The 14716-nt window shown below is 39.4% G+C and overlaps 4 protein-coding genes across 4 annotated transcripts; 1 reads left to right on the top strand and 3 right to left on the bottom strand.

The window, feature by feature from the left end:
• Positions 1 to 422: 422 nt before the first annotated feature.
• P175DRAFT_0434626 (glycoside hydrolase family 13 protein) lies at positions 423 to 2438 on the bottom strand (the record flags this gene model as incomplete). Its single annotated transcript, XM_040893675.1, has 5 exons — positions 423 to 954; positions 1045 to 1386; positions 1449 to 1862; positions 1921 to 2054; positions 2106 to 2438. The coding sequence occupies 5 exons, from the start codon at positions 2436 to 2438 to the stop codon at positions 423 to 425; spliced, it is 1755 nt and encodes a 584-aa protein (XP_040752862.1).
• A 1081-nt stretch (positions 2439 to 3519) lies between these two features.
• gel6 (putative 1,3-beta-glucanosyltransferase) lies at positions 3520 to 4758 on the top strand (the record flags this gene model as incomplete). Its single annotated transcript, XM_040895874.1, has 3 exons — positions 3520 to 3649; positions 3709 to 3932; positions 3970 to 4758. 3 exons carry the CDS (start codon positions 3520 to 3522, stop codon positions 4756 to 4758), a joined length of 1143 nt encoding a protein of 380 aa, XP_040752861.1.
• Positions 4759 to 5768: 1010 nt separating this feature from the next.
• Positions 5769 to 8056, bottom strand: P175DRAFT_0456076 (protein kinase domain-containing protein). Its single transcript, XM_040894613.1, has one exon. It carries the CDS (start codon positions 7972 to 7974, stop codon positions 5872 to 5874), a length of 2103 nt encoding a protein of 700 aa, XP_040752860.1. The 5' UTR covers positions 7975 to 8056; the 3' UTR covers positions 5769 to 5871.
• Positions 8057 to 8392: 336 nt separating this feature from the next.
• Positions 8393 to 10159, bottom strand: P175DRAFT_0476611 (tyrosine--tRNA ligase TYS1; the record flags this gene model as incomplete). The annotated part of the gene is made up of 9 exons (XM_040895284.1): positions 8393 to 8728; positions 8799 to 9040; positions 9099 to 9165; positions 9225 to 9289; positions 9345 to 9645; positions 9715 to 9725; positions 9784 to 9870; positions 9939 to 9977; positions 10048 to 10159. The coding sequence occupies 9 exons, from the start codon at positions 10157 to 10159 to the stop codon at positions 8510 to 8512; spliced, it is 1143 nt and encodes a 380-aa protein (XP_040752859.1). The 3' UTR covers positions 8393 to 8509.
• Between the last annotated feature and the right edge of the window lie 4557 nt (positions 10160 to 14716).

Here is a 14716-nt window from a genome sequence, read left to right as displayed (position 1 = left end):
TACACCTCCTCGATGCAGTCGGATGTGGTATACAATTTCATTCGCTGTCAATGTCTCGGAGAACAAGTGGTCAATACGTTCGCGTCGGTTGTCCTTGTCCCAAAATGCTCTTTGGTCGCTTGGGTGTCGCTGTGGCGCTGGCTCTACGAAGGTGGCTCCAATCATATCGAGTTCAGCCGCTATCAAAGTGGTTTATTGAATTTATTGCTCAAGCCACAATAAGCTGGTTGGAGACCCAGGCACCCAGCTTCCTCCGAAGTGATCGGGCGGAGCGATGCGGGCGCTATCAGATACATCATCTCCAAATTTGTCCAATGCTTACTTCGGATCGTGATATTTAAAATCTCCCAATTTGTATCATAGCGGGGACTCGATAAAAATATCTCTTCAATTGTCTCAGAAAGCGCACCCTCTTCTCATCGCTAGGATGTGAACTCAGAACCAAGTGTCCCGACCCAAACAAACGCCTCAAATGGTTCTAAAGCAATACTGGAATTGCCGAATGGTGACGCTTCACATCTATGGTAATTTGAAAGCACTACGGCTCCGGATGGAGATAGGTCCAGTGTCAGCGGGACAGGCCAGGTTACTTGACGTGGGCGGAAATTCACAACAACCACGGCCACAGTTGGAGACGAGGGTATGGAGCGTGTGTACGCGAAAATATCCGGGTCCTCCGGGGAGATGAGTTTAAAAGAGCCGTATACAATGATTTCCGCAAATTTCTTTCGCAGGTGCAAAACATCCGCCCAATAGTGGTATACACTAGTGGGATCGTTCACCTGAGCCGCCGCGTTCCATATCCGATAGTCATCATGCACAGAGATCCAGGGCTCTTTAGTAGAAAACCCAGCATAAAGTGAGCCATTCCATTGCATGGGTGTTCGTGAATTATCCCTGGACTTGAGCCGATACTCGGCTAAGCTAGCTTCTTGTAGTGCGGTTTTGTCGGAGCTGCTGCCAGAAATTCTATGAAATATTAGGTAACGCACAGGGAATAAAGCAACGCAAGGTGGAAGGAAGTTCGTTCAATAGTTCACTTACTTGGCCCAATGGTTTAACGTCTCAATGTCACGGTATTGGTCAATTCCCCAATTTCTTGGGACATTAGCCATGCCGAGCTCCTGGCCTTGATAGACGAAGACGGTACCACTTTGAAGCCCTAAAAAGGTTGCAAGCATCTTCGCAGACAAGGCACGATGCTCTTGAGAATCCGAGCCAAATCTTGAAACGGTTCGGCCCTGATCGTGGTTCTCAAGGTATACCGCGTTCCAGCCCTTGTTCTCGTACATGAATGTCTGCCACTTGGAGACCACGGACTTGAGCTCGCGCATCTTCCATGTTTTGGCGCTGAATTTGCCTTTCGGGCCGTGATCAAGATGAACCCTAATGTTGTTAGCAAAGGCTTCAAACCCGACTACCTCGAGTATGAGGAGTGGGTGTTGTACACTTCAAAATGGAAGATCATGCTCAGCTCGCTACGGTCATCCCCGACAGCCTTCAGGACCTCCTGAACGTCATTGACATCCGGCATTTCGCCCACAGAAAATGCATCATACTCTTTCAGGATCTTGCCAATCTCCTGCAGGTACTCATGCAGCCTCGGTCCACAGGCGTAATACTTGGCACCGCGCTGCCACAGTGAATCTGGAATCACTATTGGGGCATTTGGGAAAGCCTGGTCTTTGCTAACGAAATTGATGACATCCATTCGAAACCCATCTGCACCTCGATCAAGCCAGAATCGGATGATGTCATGAACTGCATCCCGGACGTTGGTGTTTTCCCAGTTCAAATCGGGCTGCTCCCGGGCAAACAGATGGAGGTAGTACTCCCCAGAGCTTTCATCGTACTCCCAAGCACTACCTGCACAAAAATTAAGAACTTTATAGCGTGTTAAGCGGCACAGATTTCAGTTACTGACCTCCAAAATATGACTCCCAATTATTTGGTGGATTTGGCTTTCCGTCCTCCCCAAATACCGGCTTCCTCCAAATATACCAGTCACGATATGGGTTTCCCTTGGACGAACGCGCCTCTTGAAACCACCGGTGCTGTTTGATATTAGCCGGTGGGCCGACCTCGTGAGCACAATCTATACACACCTGATCCGAAGTGTGATTTACTACCAAGTCCAGCACTAGCTTCATACTTCGCTTATGAAGCTCTGCAGCCAGACGATCCACATCCTCGATCGTTCCATAGGGCGGATGAATACCATAGTAATCGGAAATATCGTAGCCCATATCGATCTGTGGAGAGCTAAATATTGGACACAGCCAAACAATATCCGCCCCGAGAGCTTTGATATAATCCAATTTGGAAATGATGCCGTTCAAGTCACCAACCCCATCGCCATTGGAGTCGCAGAACGATGGCGGGTAAATTTGATATACAGTGCTTTCCTTCCACCACGCCTTGATGCTTTGAGTTCCCATATTGGTGGATAGGTATCAGGTCTTGAATCCGGAAAGTTGGTTTTACTCGAAGAAAGAATGCGCAGGCTTCTTTTTGGCTGGTCATAGGTCTCTTGACTGTTCCAAGCTTGCTATTATACTATCCTTTGCCTGGTAGGCAGAAATGGGGCGAGGCAATATCCATCGGGGTGATCCCGAAATAGCCCGTCATCTGGTCAACTTACTCCTTCTTCATGGACTCCGGTTGCATCGCGCTCGATACAAGTATCATGTGCTGATGAGAGGCTCGCTGATAGTCCATGGTGCTTTTTTTGCAGCTCTTTCGGAGCCAGAGAAGTGGGTTATGCAGCAACCCCACGAATTGAGAGCGCCTATCACATCAATTGCTTTAAGACAGATGAGCAAAGGATTCTGCATTCCTTGTAAGGTGTACAAACTCCTAATGTCTTAGTGCCAGGGAGACGGGCTTTCATCGGGGGAATTTAACCTTGTTGGGGATAGATTTGGCCGTGCGTCTTGGTTGATAGAATGCCAGAGGCTCGTGCAGTTGGAACTAATCGGCAGTCCGGTTAAATGTGATTTTTTTTTACTTTAGAGTAAATAAACTACGGAGTAGCTTGCAAGCCATTCCGGGACGATTAAGTTATGACGCTGGTTTCGACCTCCCTTCGTTGTGACATACCTACATACCTCGCCATGCCCTCTTATTATCCCTTTCTTTCCTCCGAAACACTCCTAACCACTCAACGGCAGATTCCAATCTACTATGCTTTTCCCGAAGAATTGACTAAGGCAGAGTTAATCTGGGTCGCGACGAGCAATAATACCATTTGACGTCATGTTATGTCCAGGGGCATTGGTATGCATGTTGTCTCCAACATGGCTGAGATACAGTCCTACATCTGGGTGATCTCATAGAATCGCGCCAGCTTAAAGAGAGGGTCCTTCGTTCCTCCAAGTAGGACATGGCCTATTCAATTTTTGCAACCGTTTCCTGGGTCGGGCAATTCAGGGCATTGAATCAGATACTCAAGACTGCCTCTTGTTGCAGGAATCCGAGGTAAAATCACTTGACCAGGCTTTGTCGAGGTAACTATATACGATGCTTGGGCTCTGGTTGACAGCTTTACTTTTGGGGAGCTTTTGCGTACTGAAGGTGGATGCGATCCAGACGATTTCTGCAGTTGGATCGAAGTTTTTCTTCGAAGATGGTACCCAATACTTCATCAAAGGTTAGTTTTCGATGGCCTAACATAACCAGATTGAGACGCTCACTTCGGTTCATTTTAAGGCGTTGCGTATCAGCTTGTTCCCGACGACCCTTTGATTGATACCGCTCAATGTCGGCGTGATATTGCTCTCATGGCGCAATTGGGCGCCAATGCGATTCGCGTGTACCATGTCGACCCTCATGCCAACCATGATGGCTGCATGAAAGCTTTCGCAGAGGCAGGGATTTACCTGTTTGTTGATCTCGACACATTCGATACCTCCATTAAACAGGCGAGTCACCCGGTATAGGATGTGGACTGGTGTTAACAGTAGGTCTTAGGATACCCCATACTGGACTCAGTCCCAACTCGACCGATATACAGCCGTCCTAGACGAGTTTCAAAAATACAACAATACGGCAGGCTTCTTTATCGGGAACGAGGTTCTCAATTCCCAAGAAGGCTCCGCGGCAGCCCCTTACGTCCTAGCAGCAGCTCACGATGTCAAACAGTATCGCGATGAGCAAGGATACCGGAATATCCCCGTGGGCTATGCAGCCGCTGATATTGCTGAACTCCGACCCATGCTCCAGAACTACCTCGCCTGCCGCCCCGACCCCGCAGAGCGTCTCGATTTCTTCGCTCTAAACGCATATGAATGGTGCGGCCCGTCTTCATACAGACAATCCGGATACGCGCAGCTACAGGAATACGCCAAAGACTACCCAATCCCGATCTTCTTTTCCGAAACAGGATGCAATGCAGCCCGACCTCGCACATTCGAGGACCAAGCCGCCATTTTTGGCCCTGAGATGTCAGACACCTGGTCGGGCTCGATCATCTACGAATGGATCGAGGAAGCCAACGACTACGGGCTAATTAGCTACGGTACGGACCCCGGGGCTACGCCGGCTTTGGTTCAGGATGGATTCGTTCGTCAGGGTATCCCTACCCCCGTGGCTCCAGACTTTGATAATCTCAAAGAGCAATGGGATAAGGTTTCCCCAACGGGCGTCGCGTTGTCGGAATACGCCCAGTCTGTGCCAGCCATAACGCCGCCTGTATGTCCTACTCCCACGGCTGGTGGATGGGCCGTGGACCCGAATGCTCCTCTTCCAACGCTCGGGTAGGAAACCGCGCCATGCCCTTGCATGAGTCCGTGTCTAAGGAAGAAGAGCTTGGAACCAACATCCCAGGGGCTGGCGCCACTAGCTCACGGTGATCATGTCGAGTGCAAGTTCTGCGCATCGTATTCCTATCCCGGCTGGGTTCAAGCCCTCGGGGGTGTAGTAGTACACTTTGGATCTTCGTGTTGATTGGGGGCAGCGTTGTCCCAGTCTTGAGTGTAGAAACTTTAGCGCGTACATAAATAAATGAACCATGAGATGGAACTACCTAGTCCTTAATTAATCTCTTGTGTTGGGAGTTCCACCCTGTATCGTAACTGGTGCGGACACCTGGTGTTTATTTTATTTTATTTGCCTTGGTATTCTCAACCGACATCACCCGGGGTGCAGCAGGTGTCTGTTCTACTCTACTGTCTGGGCTCCTCGTTCATATCCTTAAGTTTTTTTTTTTTTTTTCAGATCATCAACTAGTTGTTACTATATAAGAGTGGACTATATAATACTACCATACATCCATACATCCATCCATATACATACTTGCCTATAAACCCCGTGGCAGACGCAGTTAGTTGACCAGATCGCAGTTGAGGATTTTGGGTGCTTGTGCAGTTTGGATGGGGGGATAGCTAGCTAGCTGTGGCCAGGAGGCTTTTATCTTGAATGGAGCATGATCGATGGGATGCTTAGCTTGACGAGACAGCATCCGGAATATCTACGTCTATAGGCATTTGCAATACTGTGTACTAAATCACTGTTTGTAGAAATGTCTGTTCATACCCGCACCAAGAGTGACACCAGGATATCATAGAGACTGAATCATCACTTCATAACCAGTCATAACCAGTCATGACAAGAGAAAGAAAAAAAAGATAAGACAGGACCCAAGAGGTACACAGGGATAATATTTCGGAAGGTCTCCCGGGGAAAGAAAAGGAAGAGGTAAATATAGGCAGAGTAGGGAAGACAAGAAAACGAACCGAAGCAGTCAGATACCTGTAGAATACAAGGGAGCTAAAAAAAAAAAAAAAAAAAAGCCCCAGAAATTGCAAAAGGGGTATTTGTCCAAGTGAGAAGACAGAAGGAAAACGGGCAGAAAGTAGATGAAGATAAAAGGTGTCAACGCCCAACAACGTTGCCGTAGTTCCAGGATGGATCATTGGCCGTGACTGGACTTGATCCCCGATCTGGAGAGATCCAGCGCATTTTGGTCGATATCTTTGGTTTATACTCACGGTGATCAATATCCGTGTCGCTGTTTACGTAGGAATCTGCGTAGTCAGAGGAGCTGGGGTTCGTGGTAGATGTCGATTCAGGATACAAAAGATTTTTGCATGAGCTGGCTGGGGAAGTCGATCGCGAACGAGATGCCACCCGGGGGACAGCCAGTCTATCTGGTTTTGGCAAAGGCGGTTGATTAGGTCGCCCTCGGGGACGGGGACACAAGTTGGACTTGCAGTGAAGGGCAACCTTTTCCTCTGTCTTTTTGATCGCACAGGAGAACAACTGTTCAACTTGGAAGGCAGAAGGTCGGCCGGATGGATCCCGGCAGAGCATATCCCGAGACATAGCAAGCATCGGCCGAATAGCCTGGAAAACCGGGTCTTTGCGCTTCTTTGCGTCACTGTCCAAGAGGGTGATCCACGAGCTCACTTGGCCGATATTACGATCGAAGTGGAAAGAGCAGTCTGCGGCACCCCCGCCGCGGCCAGCGGTGCGATTCTTCGCGCCACGATGGCTAGCAAAAGCAGAGATCTTTCGCTTGCACATAAAGGTCAATATATCTAGAATTACTGCCCCTAGGGAGAATATGTCGGAGGCCTCTGGATCGGTCTGTTGAGACTGCCACACCTGAACAAGCGCTCCGCCGCTGGTGTGGGCCGTCGGCAGCCCAACAGAATTGTAGATCATAGAACCCTGACCCGAAGAGCCGGACGAGGTGGAAGAGGTGATAGATGGGGTATAGAGAATGGGGCGTTTCATAGAGATATTATGCTTGCGGGAACTGCCGCTGCTAGAGCCGGAGGAAGAAGAAGAAATGCCAAAGGAAAACCGCGAGGAAGAGCCCGGGGGTCCAACGCGGATTACGGTACCGTGGGAAGCGACTGACTCCGGCGGTGGACTCAACATCTCCGGGTCAGCGATATGTAGGTCTCTCAGGCGAGCCCAACTCAGCCTGGTCGGGCGGGCGTCCAGTTTACGACCTGTTCGGCCGCCCGATGGGAGGACAGTTGCTGTCTGGCCACTATTCTGTACACTTATGGAGCGTACCCAGCGTTCAGGAGGCCCATACTGATAAGACTCGACGTCGTCGACTTTGACTGGAGGCAATAAGGTGTCCAATGCCTCGAATTGGCCAATAAATATTCGAAAATCGGAATCGACAAGGATGTTAGACGGACGAATGAGGCCGTGGACTTGGCCATGTGCATGTAGCCACGATAGGCCATGCGCTAAACAATGTGGCCAGTTGACCAGAATCTGGCGACGCCGTTCTTTTGGGAGGCGTTTGAAGGACTGGGGAACATCGGTCAGGAGGGACATGAGATTCCTCTCATAAATACCGGAGAAGAGAATACAGACGGTATTGTCCGCAAAGTAGGAGGCGTAGATTGAGTAAACGTGGTCGTGGGCTAGTCTCCTCAGAGAGCGGATCTCCTCCAGGACTTCTTGTTCATCGAAGAAATGCGGTGCGCCCCCGATGGTTACTTGGGTGCGCAGCAAGACGCGACAGACGGAGCCCGCCAGGACGACCTTCTCGACCCCCTCTCTCGCCAAGGCAGTTCCTGTCTGAATGGCTTCCACCGGAACACCCTCATTCTCCGTATATGCCACATGACTCCCCTCACTGATCCCCCGCACGACGAAGCGCCATTGGGCGAGAAAGAACTTGGAGTCGAGCTCGTTATTCAGCCCATTCGCTGACAGCTGCAGACGGTCGACGCTGTGTGCAGCAATGGGGAGATCGGTGTCATCTAGCGATTCGTCTACCAGGTGAAAGATGCGCTCGGGGATTCCAATATCAACCAAGATAAGAAAGAGTCTCCCCGCTTTTTCCAGGATCCAATCGAGATAGGTTTCGTTGGTCAGACCTTCCCCCCAAGGCAAGGGAGAGACCAGACGTGGTAAAGTACTGGGAGGGAGGTGATTGAAGACATAGTCGGGACAGATGGTCGCCTTCACGCGATCTCCAGGCCACCAGACTGAAGTCAGGGCAGACATCTTGTATGCATTGCGATCTGGGATCGGGACTCAGCGGGAAGAGCGAGTGCGGTAGGTCAGGAACAGGTCCATGGTATAGGAGGAAGGGGGAAAAAAAAAAAAAAAAAAAAGGGGGGGGGGGCAAGCAAATGTAAAGCAATAATAAATAGAGGCAATTAATGAGAAACTGATATCGGGGACCGAGTAAGGGGATAGATATAAAGGCCAATCAATCAATAGTCAATCCCCAAGTCTACACTCTACAGGAGTAAGAATCCAAGACTAGTGAATATTGCATTACTACTATGATGGATCAGATCTACTGTTTTATGTATATGACATCTGAGAAATAAGTCTACAGGACTCCGGAAGAGATCAATTTTATTTAGAAGCCAAATAATGGCCCACCACTTGATGCTCCAATGGCAAGATTGGCCAGACTAGAACTATGTCTAAATAATTCGATTCGAATTTACACGTGTTTTGGTGGTGATAGAATATATAATGCATCATTATTCATGACATCCAAAAATCTAATCTAGTTACAGGCTTTATTCTACGGCTCTACACCGTTAGGGGTCTCTCCACTTCCAGCACCAGGGTATCTCGATCCCTTGTCCTTCTTCTTGTCCTTCTTCTGCTTGGGAGGTGGTGGTGGGTACGCCTTCAGCGTTACCTCCTGCCATTCAGCAGAGGCTTCAAATGCTGCACGGATTGGCGCTGTCATCTCCACAATAGCTTCCGCAACGGCAGGCTTGAGTAATTGTGGTGATAGCTGCGAGCAATACATTAGTTCGAACGATCCAGAAAAGAGAATTCGGGGAGGGGGGGGCAGATGAACGTACAATATCGTTCTTGTAATCTTCGTGCATCTTTTCGATGCTGGTGTAAACGAGTGGCTCCAGGCCATCTCGCTCACGGCTGATGCGGAACTCCGGGGTCGGGCTCTTCAAGGCCATCGCCGGGAAAAGGACATACTGTACGAACGCTAGGATTCCGTTGTTCTCAATCTCACGTGGAGCAGCCTGGGCTTTGCGGATCTTCTTCCGGATGCTGTCCGCAAGCTCCAGAAGATCGATTTTGCTGTCTAATTTTTGGGATTAGGACACTGCCTAGACACATATAACAGGAGGAGTTAAAAATACCTTCTTCGCTGGAACTCATTTTACCACCCGTAAGACCGGGGACCATGACATTGCACAGGTGGCTTCGCTGGGAGTGTGTCAGTCACAGAGCAGGATCAATCCAAGGAACCACTTGTCGGCACCTACCTTCTTATAACCAAGCTTGGGATGCCATTCCGTCGAGGCAGCAAACAGCTTCCTTTGATCGAGTCCTACTGCAGTTCAGTTTTGTCCCAAAGAATGACAAACAAGGACTTAAAAACGAACCTCCAAACTGTACATCAACATCCAAATACTGCTCATCCAAAACCTGCAGGATGGGGTACAAAAGACCACTCAAAGGAGCGTTCGAGGATTGCTTGACAATTTCGGCGCCGGCTTTCTTCGCCGCATGCTCCGACACCAACGAGCAGAGCTTGTACACATCCATAATATATTCCGGGCTCTTTTGGTAAGAGCTGCCGAGGACAAAGCGGAGTTTCTCGGTCGACACGCCGACAGCCTGGAGCATAGCGGTAATTGTGAACTGATAGTATTTGGCGCGGTATTCCACTAACTCGATCGGTGCCTATTCGGGAAATAACGTTAGCGACTGCGGTTCCCCCTCGGGTCGAATCTTCGAAGCTCTTGCCTTCACTGTGTTTGAGACTTTGGTTAGCCCCGTCATTCATAAAGCCGGATAATCCAGGAACACGATTCTACCCACAATTATCAAGGAATCCGTGAATATCCGCGATTAGCACAGTGACCTCGCATCCTGCAGCCAAAAGCTGCGCAATCTTCACGGCCGGCACTATCGACACACACCAGTTAGCCAGGACAACCGGTAGTGGGGATAAAATCGCAACACAAGTTTCGCACCCAGATATCCGCAGTGAGGCTTGCCAGTCGGGCTGGTTCCTATCGCGATAAGAAACGAAACATATTAGCAGAGTCTAATTGGGAGCGGTATTGGAGACGAGTACTGTACCCCAGTAGACTTTCGGGTTTCGCCCCTCCTTGAGGATATCCTGAATCAGCTCGGGATTCAGGACCTCTTCGAGGTTTTCGGTGATGAGAGCGAACCTTTCCTCTGCGTTCATGATTACCGTGGTCGATTGAAATGTTTTCTGTTTGAAGATAGGGTGTGGGGGAGGGGTTCCTGGAGCAAGTGTAAATGGCGTGTGTTCAGTTCAGTGTATTTCAATAAATCTCGGAATCGGAAATGAGTCATTCCGCCATTGAATTTTTTTTTTTTTTTTTTAATTTTTTTTATAGCAAACAAATCTCCCCGCCGGGGTCGGAGGTATATTTTCCCGCCCCACACCAAGCCACTTATATAGTCTTATATCCATGCCTTTCTGCCCACCTAAACCGCTACCTGCTTTAGGTGCGCCACACATTCTTCGTGATCATATATTCTTCGCGATTTTTTTAATATTTGAAGCTATATAATAATAATAATACTAGTAATTAAAATAAAAAAACTCTCTAGCTTTTTTAGTATATCTTATATTATTAATTCCTCTTTAAATTAACTCCTGCAAGCACAAAGGGAGTAGAGAATTATATACTTTCTTTTTCTACTTTGCTAATCTCTTCTACTTATATTTAGTAGTTCAACCTAAAAATATTTATAGGATATATAGTAGGATATAAATTTATTAATATTTATTAAATATAGAATCTAAGGAAGGAAAAAAAGATTATCTATATAAGTGTCATGGTGTGTCAGGGGGCAGAGTCAGATTCAGATATTCATTGACTAGGAGCTAACCAGACAGAACAGCAGAACAGTAGGTGTCAGGTAATAGATAGGACATAGCTTGAAGAGCTATAACAGGATTAAGAATAATATAGCTTAAATATAGGAATAAGAGTAGATAGTCAAGGCAGAATCTAACTAGATAGGTACTATAGCTTCATGCTGTGATAGTACCCCCCTCCTTAAGGTTAAGCTCTATTAAGACTAGGAAGGAATTAGCTAGGGTTTCTTAGGATAATAAAGGTAGTAATTATTTACTAGTTAGTAGATATTCTCTAGATATTTAGCAGGCTCTTTAATTAGCTTATTATATTTAATTTATTTAATAATATATTATAGCTTAAATTTACTATAATTTTAATAAATTTATTAAGAATTAAAAATTTTTTTAATTTCTTATTTTTTTAATCCTTCTATTTTAATAAATAGTAATAGATTAAGATATTAATTAAATAAAGGATTATTAATAATAAAATAAAGTAAAAATATATTAAATATAAAATAAATTCTTATATTTTTAAGTAATTTAAATTTATAAATATATAAGTTAATAATCTTTTTAATATAATATAATTTAAAATTCTTTTAATTTAATTTTTTTTATAAATAAAGTATTTAAATATTATAGATATCTAGCTAGACTTCTTATCTTATAATATAGTAATATATAGATTATCTTTAATAATTAGCTTATATTTTATAATAAGCTTAAGTAAATAAGATTTTAATATAAATAAATTTATAAATTTTATATATAATATTAATAAATTTTTTAATATTTTTCTTAATAAGATAGATAATAAAATAACTTAATTTAAATCTTAATATTAAATAAAATCTATAATTAGCTATAAATAATAATACTCTTATAAATTTAGAATAAATAGAGTTAATAATAAATTTAATTATTAATAATTATTTAGATTAATTATTTTATAAATATAATATATATACTTATAAGTATTATTCTAAAATAATATTAATATATTTAATTTAATTATTAATTTTAGAATAATAAATAATAAATAATAGATTATAGATTTTTAGGCAGGATATTAAATATTTTTAAAAAATAATAATAAATTAGACTCTATAATTTAATATAATTATTTTAAGAATATTATAAAGCTTCTAAATATACTTAAGATATAGATTAGCTATTTTTTTAATATTAATTATTTTAATATAAGAGAGGAAGTACTTTATCTTTATTAAATAATTAATTATAACTAGAATAGTATTATAGTTATTATTTAATAATAAATATATAATAAAGTCTATATTTATATTTTATTAAATATATTTAAAAATTAGTAAAAGCTTTAATATTTCTTACTTTATTTTTTAAGAAGAAGTAATTTAGTAATAAAGATAATAATTCTAGATTTATTAATTAATATATTTATAGATTCTAGGCTAGAAATATTTATATAATATTAATTTATATATCTTAATTTTTTTAAAATATCTAGTAATAGGATTTTTATAATAAAATCTTAATATTTTAGCTTTTATTTTATTATAGTTAAGTATATAAAGTTAGTCTTAATATCTTAAATATAGACTAGTATATCTATAATTAGCTAGTATAATATTAGGGTATCTTAGTAAACTATTCTTTAAGATATTTAAAATAGACTAGAGCTTTTTATCTTATAGATAAGTTTTATTAAATAATAGTTATAATATTAGTAGTAGGGAGATTAGTTTATTAATAATAGGTTATTTAATAAAATATACTTAATATTAATTATTAATATTTAGTCTTAGATTAATAATAGTCTTAGGTAGTAGGTTTTTAGATTTTAGAATAATCTAATTTTAATAAAGAAATTATTTATTCTTCTTCTTAAATAGATTCTCTAATCTCCTAATTAATATATCAGGCTTAATATTTAACTTCCTAGAGTAATAATATATTTAGAAGTTAAATTTTAATAGAAATTTAGACTAGTAAGCTTATTAATAATTTAATAGCTTAATTAATATAAAATATTCTAGATTCTAGTAATCTATAATAACTTTTATAAGTAATAAAGTTCCTTTTAATTTAAGGTACTATTTTTTAAAGTAATAAATAATAACTAATAATTCTTTATTATAAATTTTATAATTATATTCTATTATAGAATATTTCTTAGAAAAAAATATAATAAAATATAATATATCTTTATTATTATATTATAATAATACTCTAGTAAATATATAATTAAAGATATTAATTTCTAGAATTATATCTTTTAACTAGTTAAAAGATTTTAATATTAAAATATTTATAAAAGTAATTTTTAATTATTTAAATATTTTTTAGTAAGTAAATATCTAGTTAAAGTTAATATTTTTCTTAATTAAGTTAATTAATAGTTTAATAATTTTTAAAAAATTATAAATAAATTAATAATAAAAGTTTCTAAAGCTAATAAAGGCTTAAATATTAATTAAATAGATTAGTATTTTTTACTTAATAATTATTTTTACTTTATTAGGGTCTATTTAAAAGCTATCTTTATCTATAATTAATTCTAGGAACTTTATCTTATATATAAAAAATTTATATTTACTAAATTTAATATAAAGTCCTACTATTTATAAGTATTTTAATATTTATTAGATATAATAAGTATATTTAGTATAAGTTTAGCTATAAATTAGAATATTATCTAAATATATAATATAGAAAATATTTAGATAATTATATAAAACTTTATTAATAAATCTCTAGAATAATATTAGGGCTCTAGTAAGTCTAAATAATATTATTAAGAATTTAAATAAATCTAATTAAGTTTAGAAAATAATAAGATATTCTTATTTTTTTTTAATCTATAAATTATTAAAAATAGAAATAATATTAATTTTTAAGAAATATCTTATTTCTTTTAAATTATTTAATATTTCTTTTATTAATAATAATAAGTAATAATCTTTTATAATAATTATATTTAGGGCTTAATAATTTATATAAAATTATAGATTTTTTTTAGATTTTTTTATAAATAAGATAGGAAATATAGTAAAGAAGAAATTAAAGTAAATAAAATCTTTTTTTAAATTTTCTTTAATCTATTTCTTTAAAACTTTTAATTTATCTTAAGATATATTATATAGATTTCTAAAAGATAAGATTTTTCTAAATAATAGTTTAATCTTATAATTATTAGATTAATAAGATAGTAGGTACTTAGCCTCCTTTAATAAGAATATATTATAAAATTTAGTAAACTTAAGGAGTAGTTACTCTTATAGCTTAGATTTAGTAATAGTAATAAGATTTAGAATAACTTTAATATTAGTAATAATAATAATAAATATCTAGTATCTATAGTAAGTATATATAATATAGGTAATAATTAAGACTTTAATAATATTTTAATTCTTTAAAGATTTAGGGTAGGAATTAAAATATTAAAAAGAAGTTTTTAGTAATATATTATATAATATTAAAATTTTTATAAATTTTAGAGATATATTATAATACTTTTTATAATAAAGACTTTTAAATAAAATAATATAATTAATAAATTTAATTTAGGGGTTATAGATCTTTAATTAAGATAAGCTAAGAATAATAAGAAAATATATAAATTAGGTTATAAGAAAAGTAATATCTTTTTTAGTATAATTATAAATTTTTTAGATTAAATAAATAAAATAAATAATATAATTAGATTTTACTAGAATATTATTAAATCTCCTTAATAAGATAGGATTCTTTAATAATAATATCTTTAATTAATTATTTATAATCTAATTATAATCTATAAAATATTTATTCTTAACTCTAAAATTAATTATAGTAAAGATTAGTAAAATTTTATTAAAGATTTTTAGATTAATAGGTAAGATTATTAATTTAAATTAGTAATTTTCTTCTTCTACTATTATTCTAGCTATT

Source organism: Aspergillus ochraceoroseus (assembly GCF_002846915.1).
Source record: "Aspergillus ochraceoroseus IBT 24754 chromosome Unknown P175scaffold_3, whole genome shotgun sequence".
Lineage (NCBI taxonomy): Eukaryota > Fungi > Ascomycota > Eurotiomycetes > Eurotiales > Aspergillaceae > Aspergillus > Aspergillus ochraceoroseus.
This window is presented reverse-complemented; position numbering and strand designations above follow the sequence as displayed.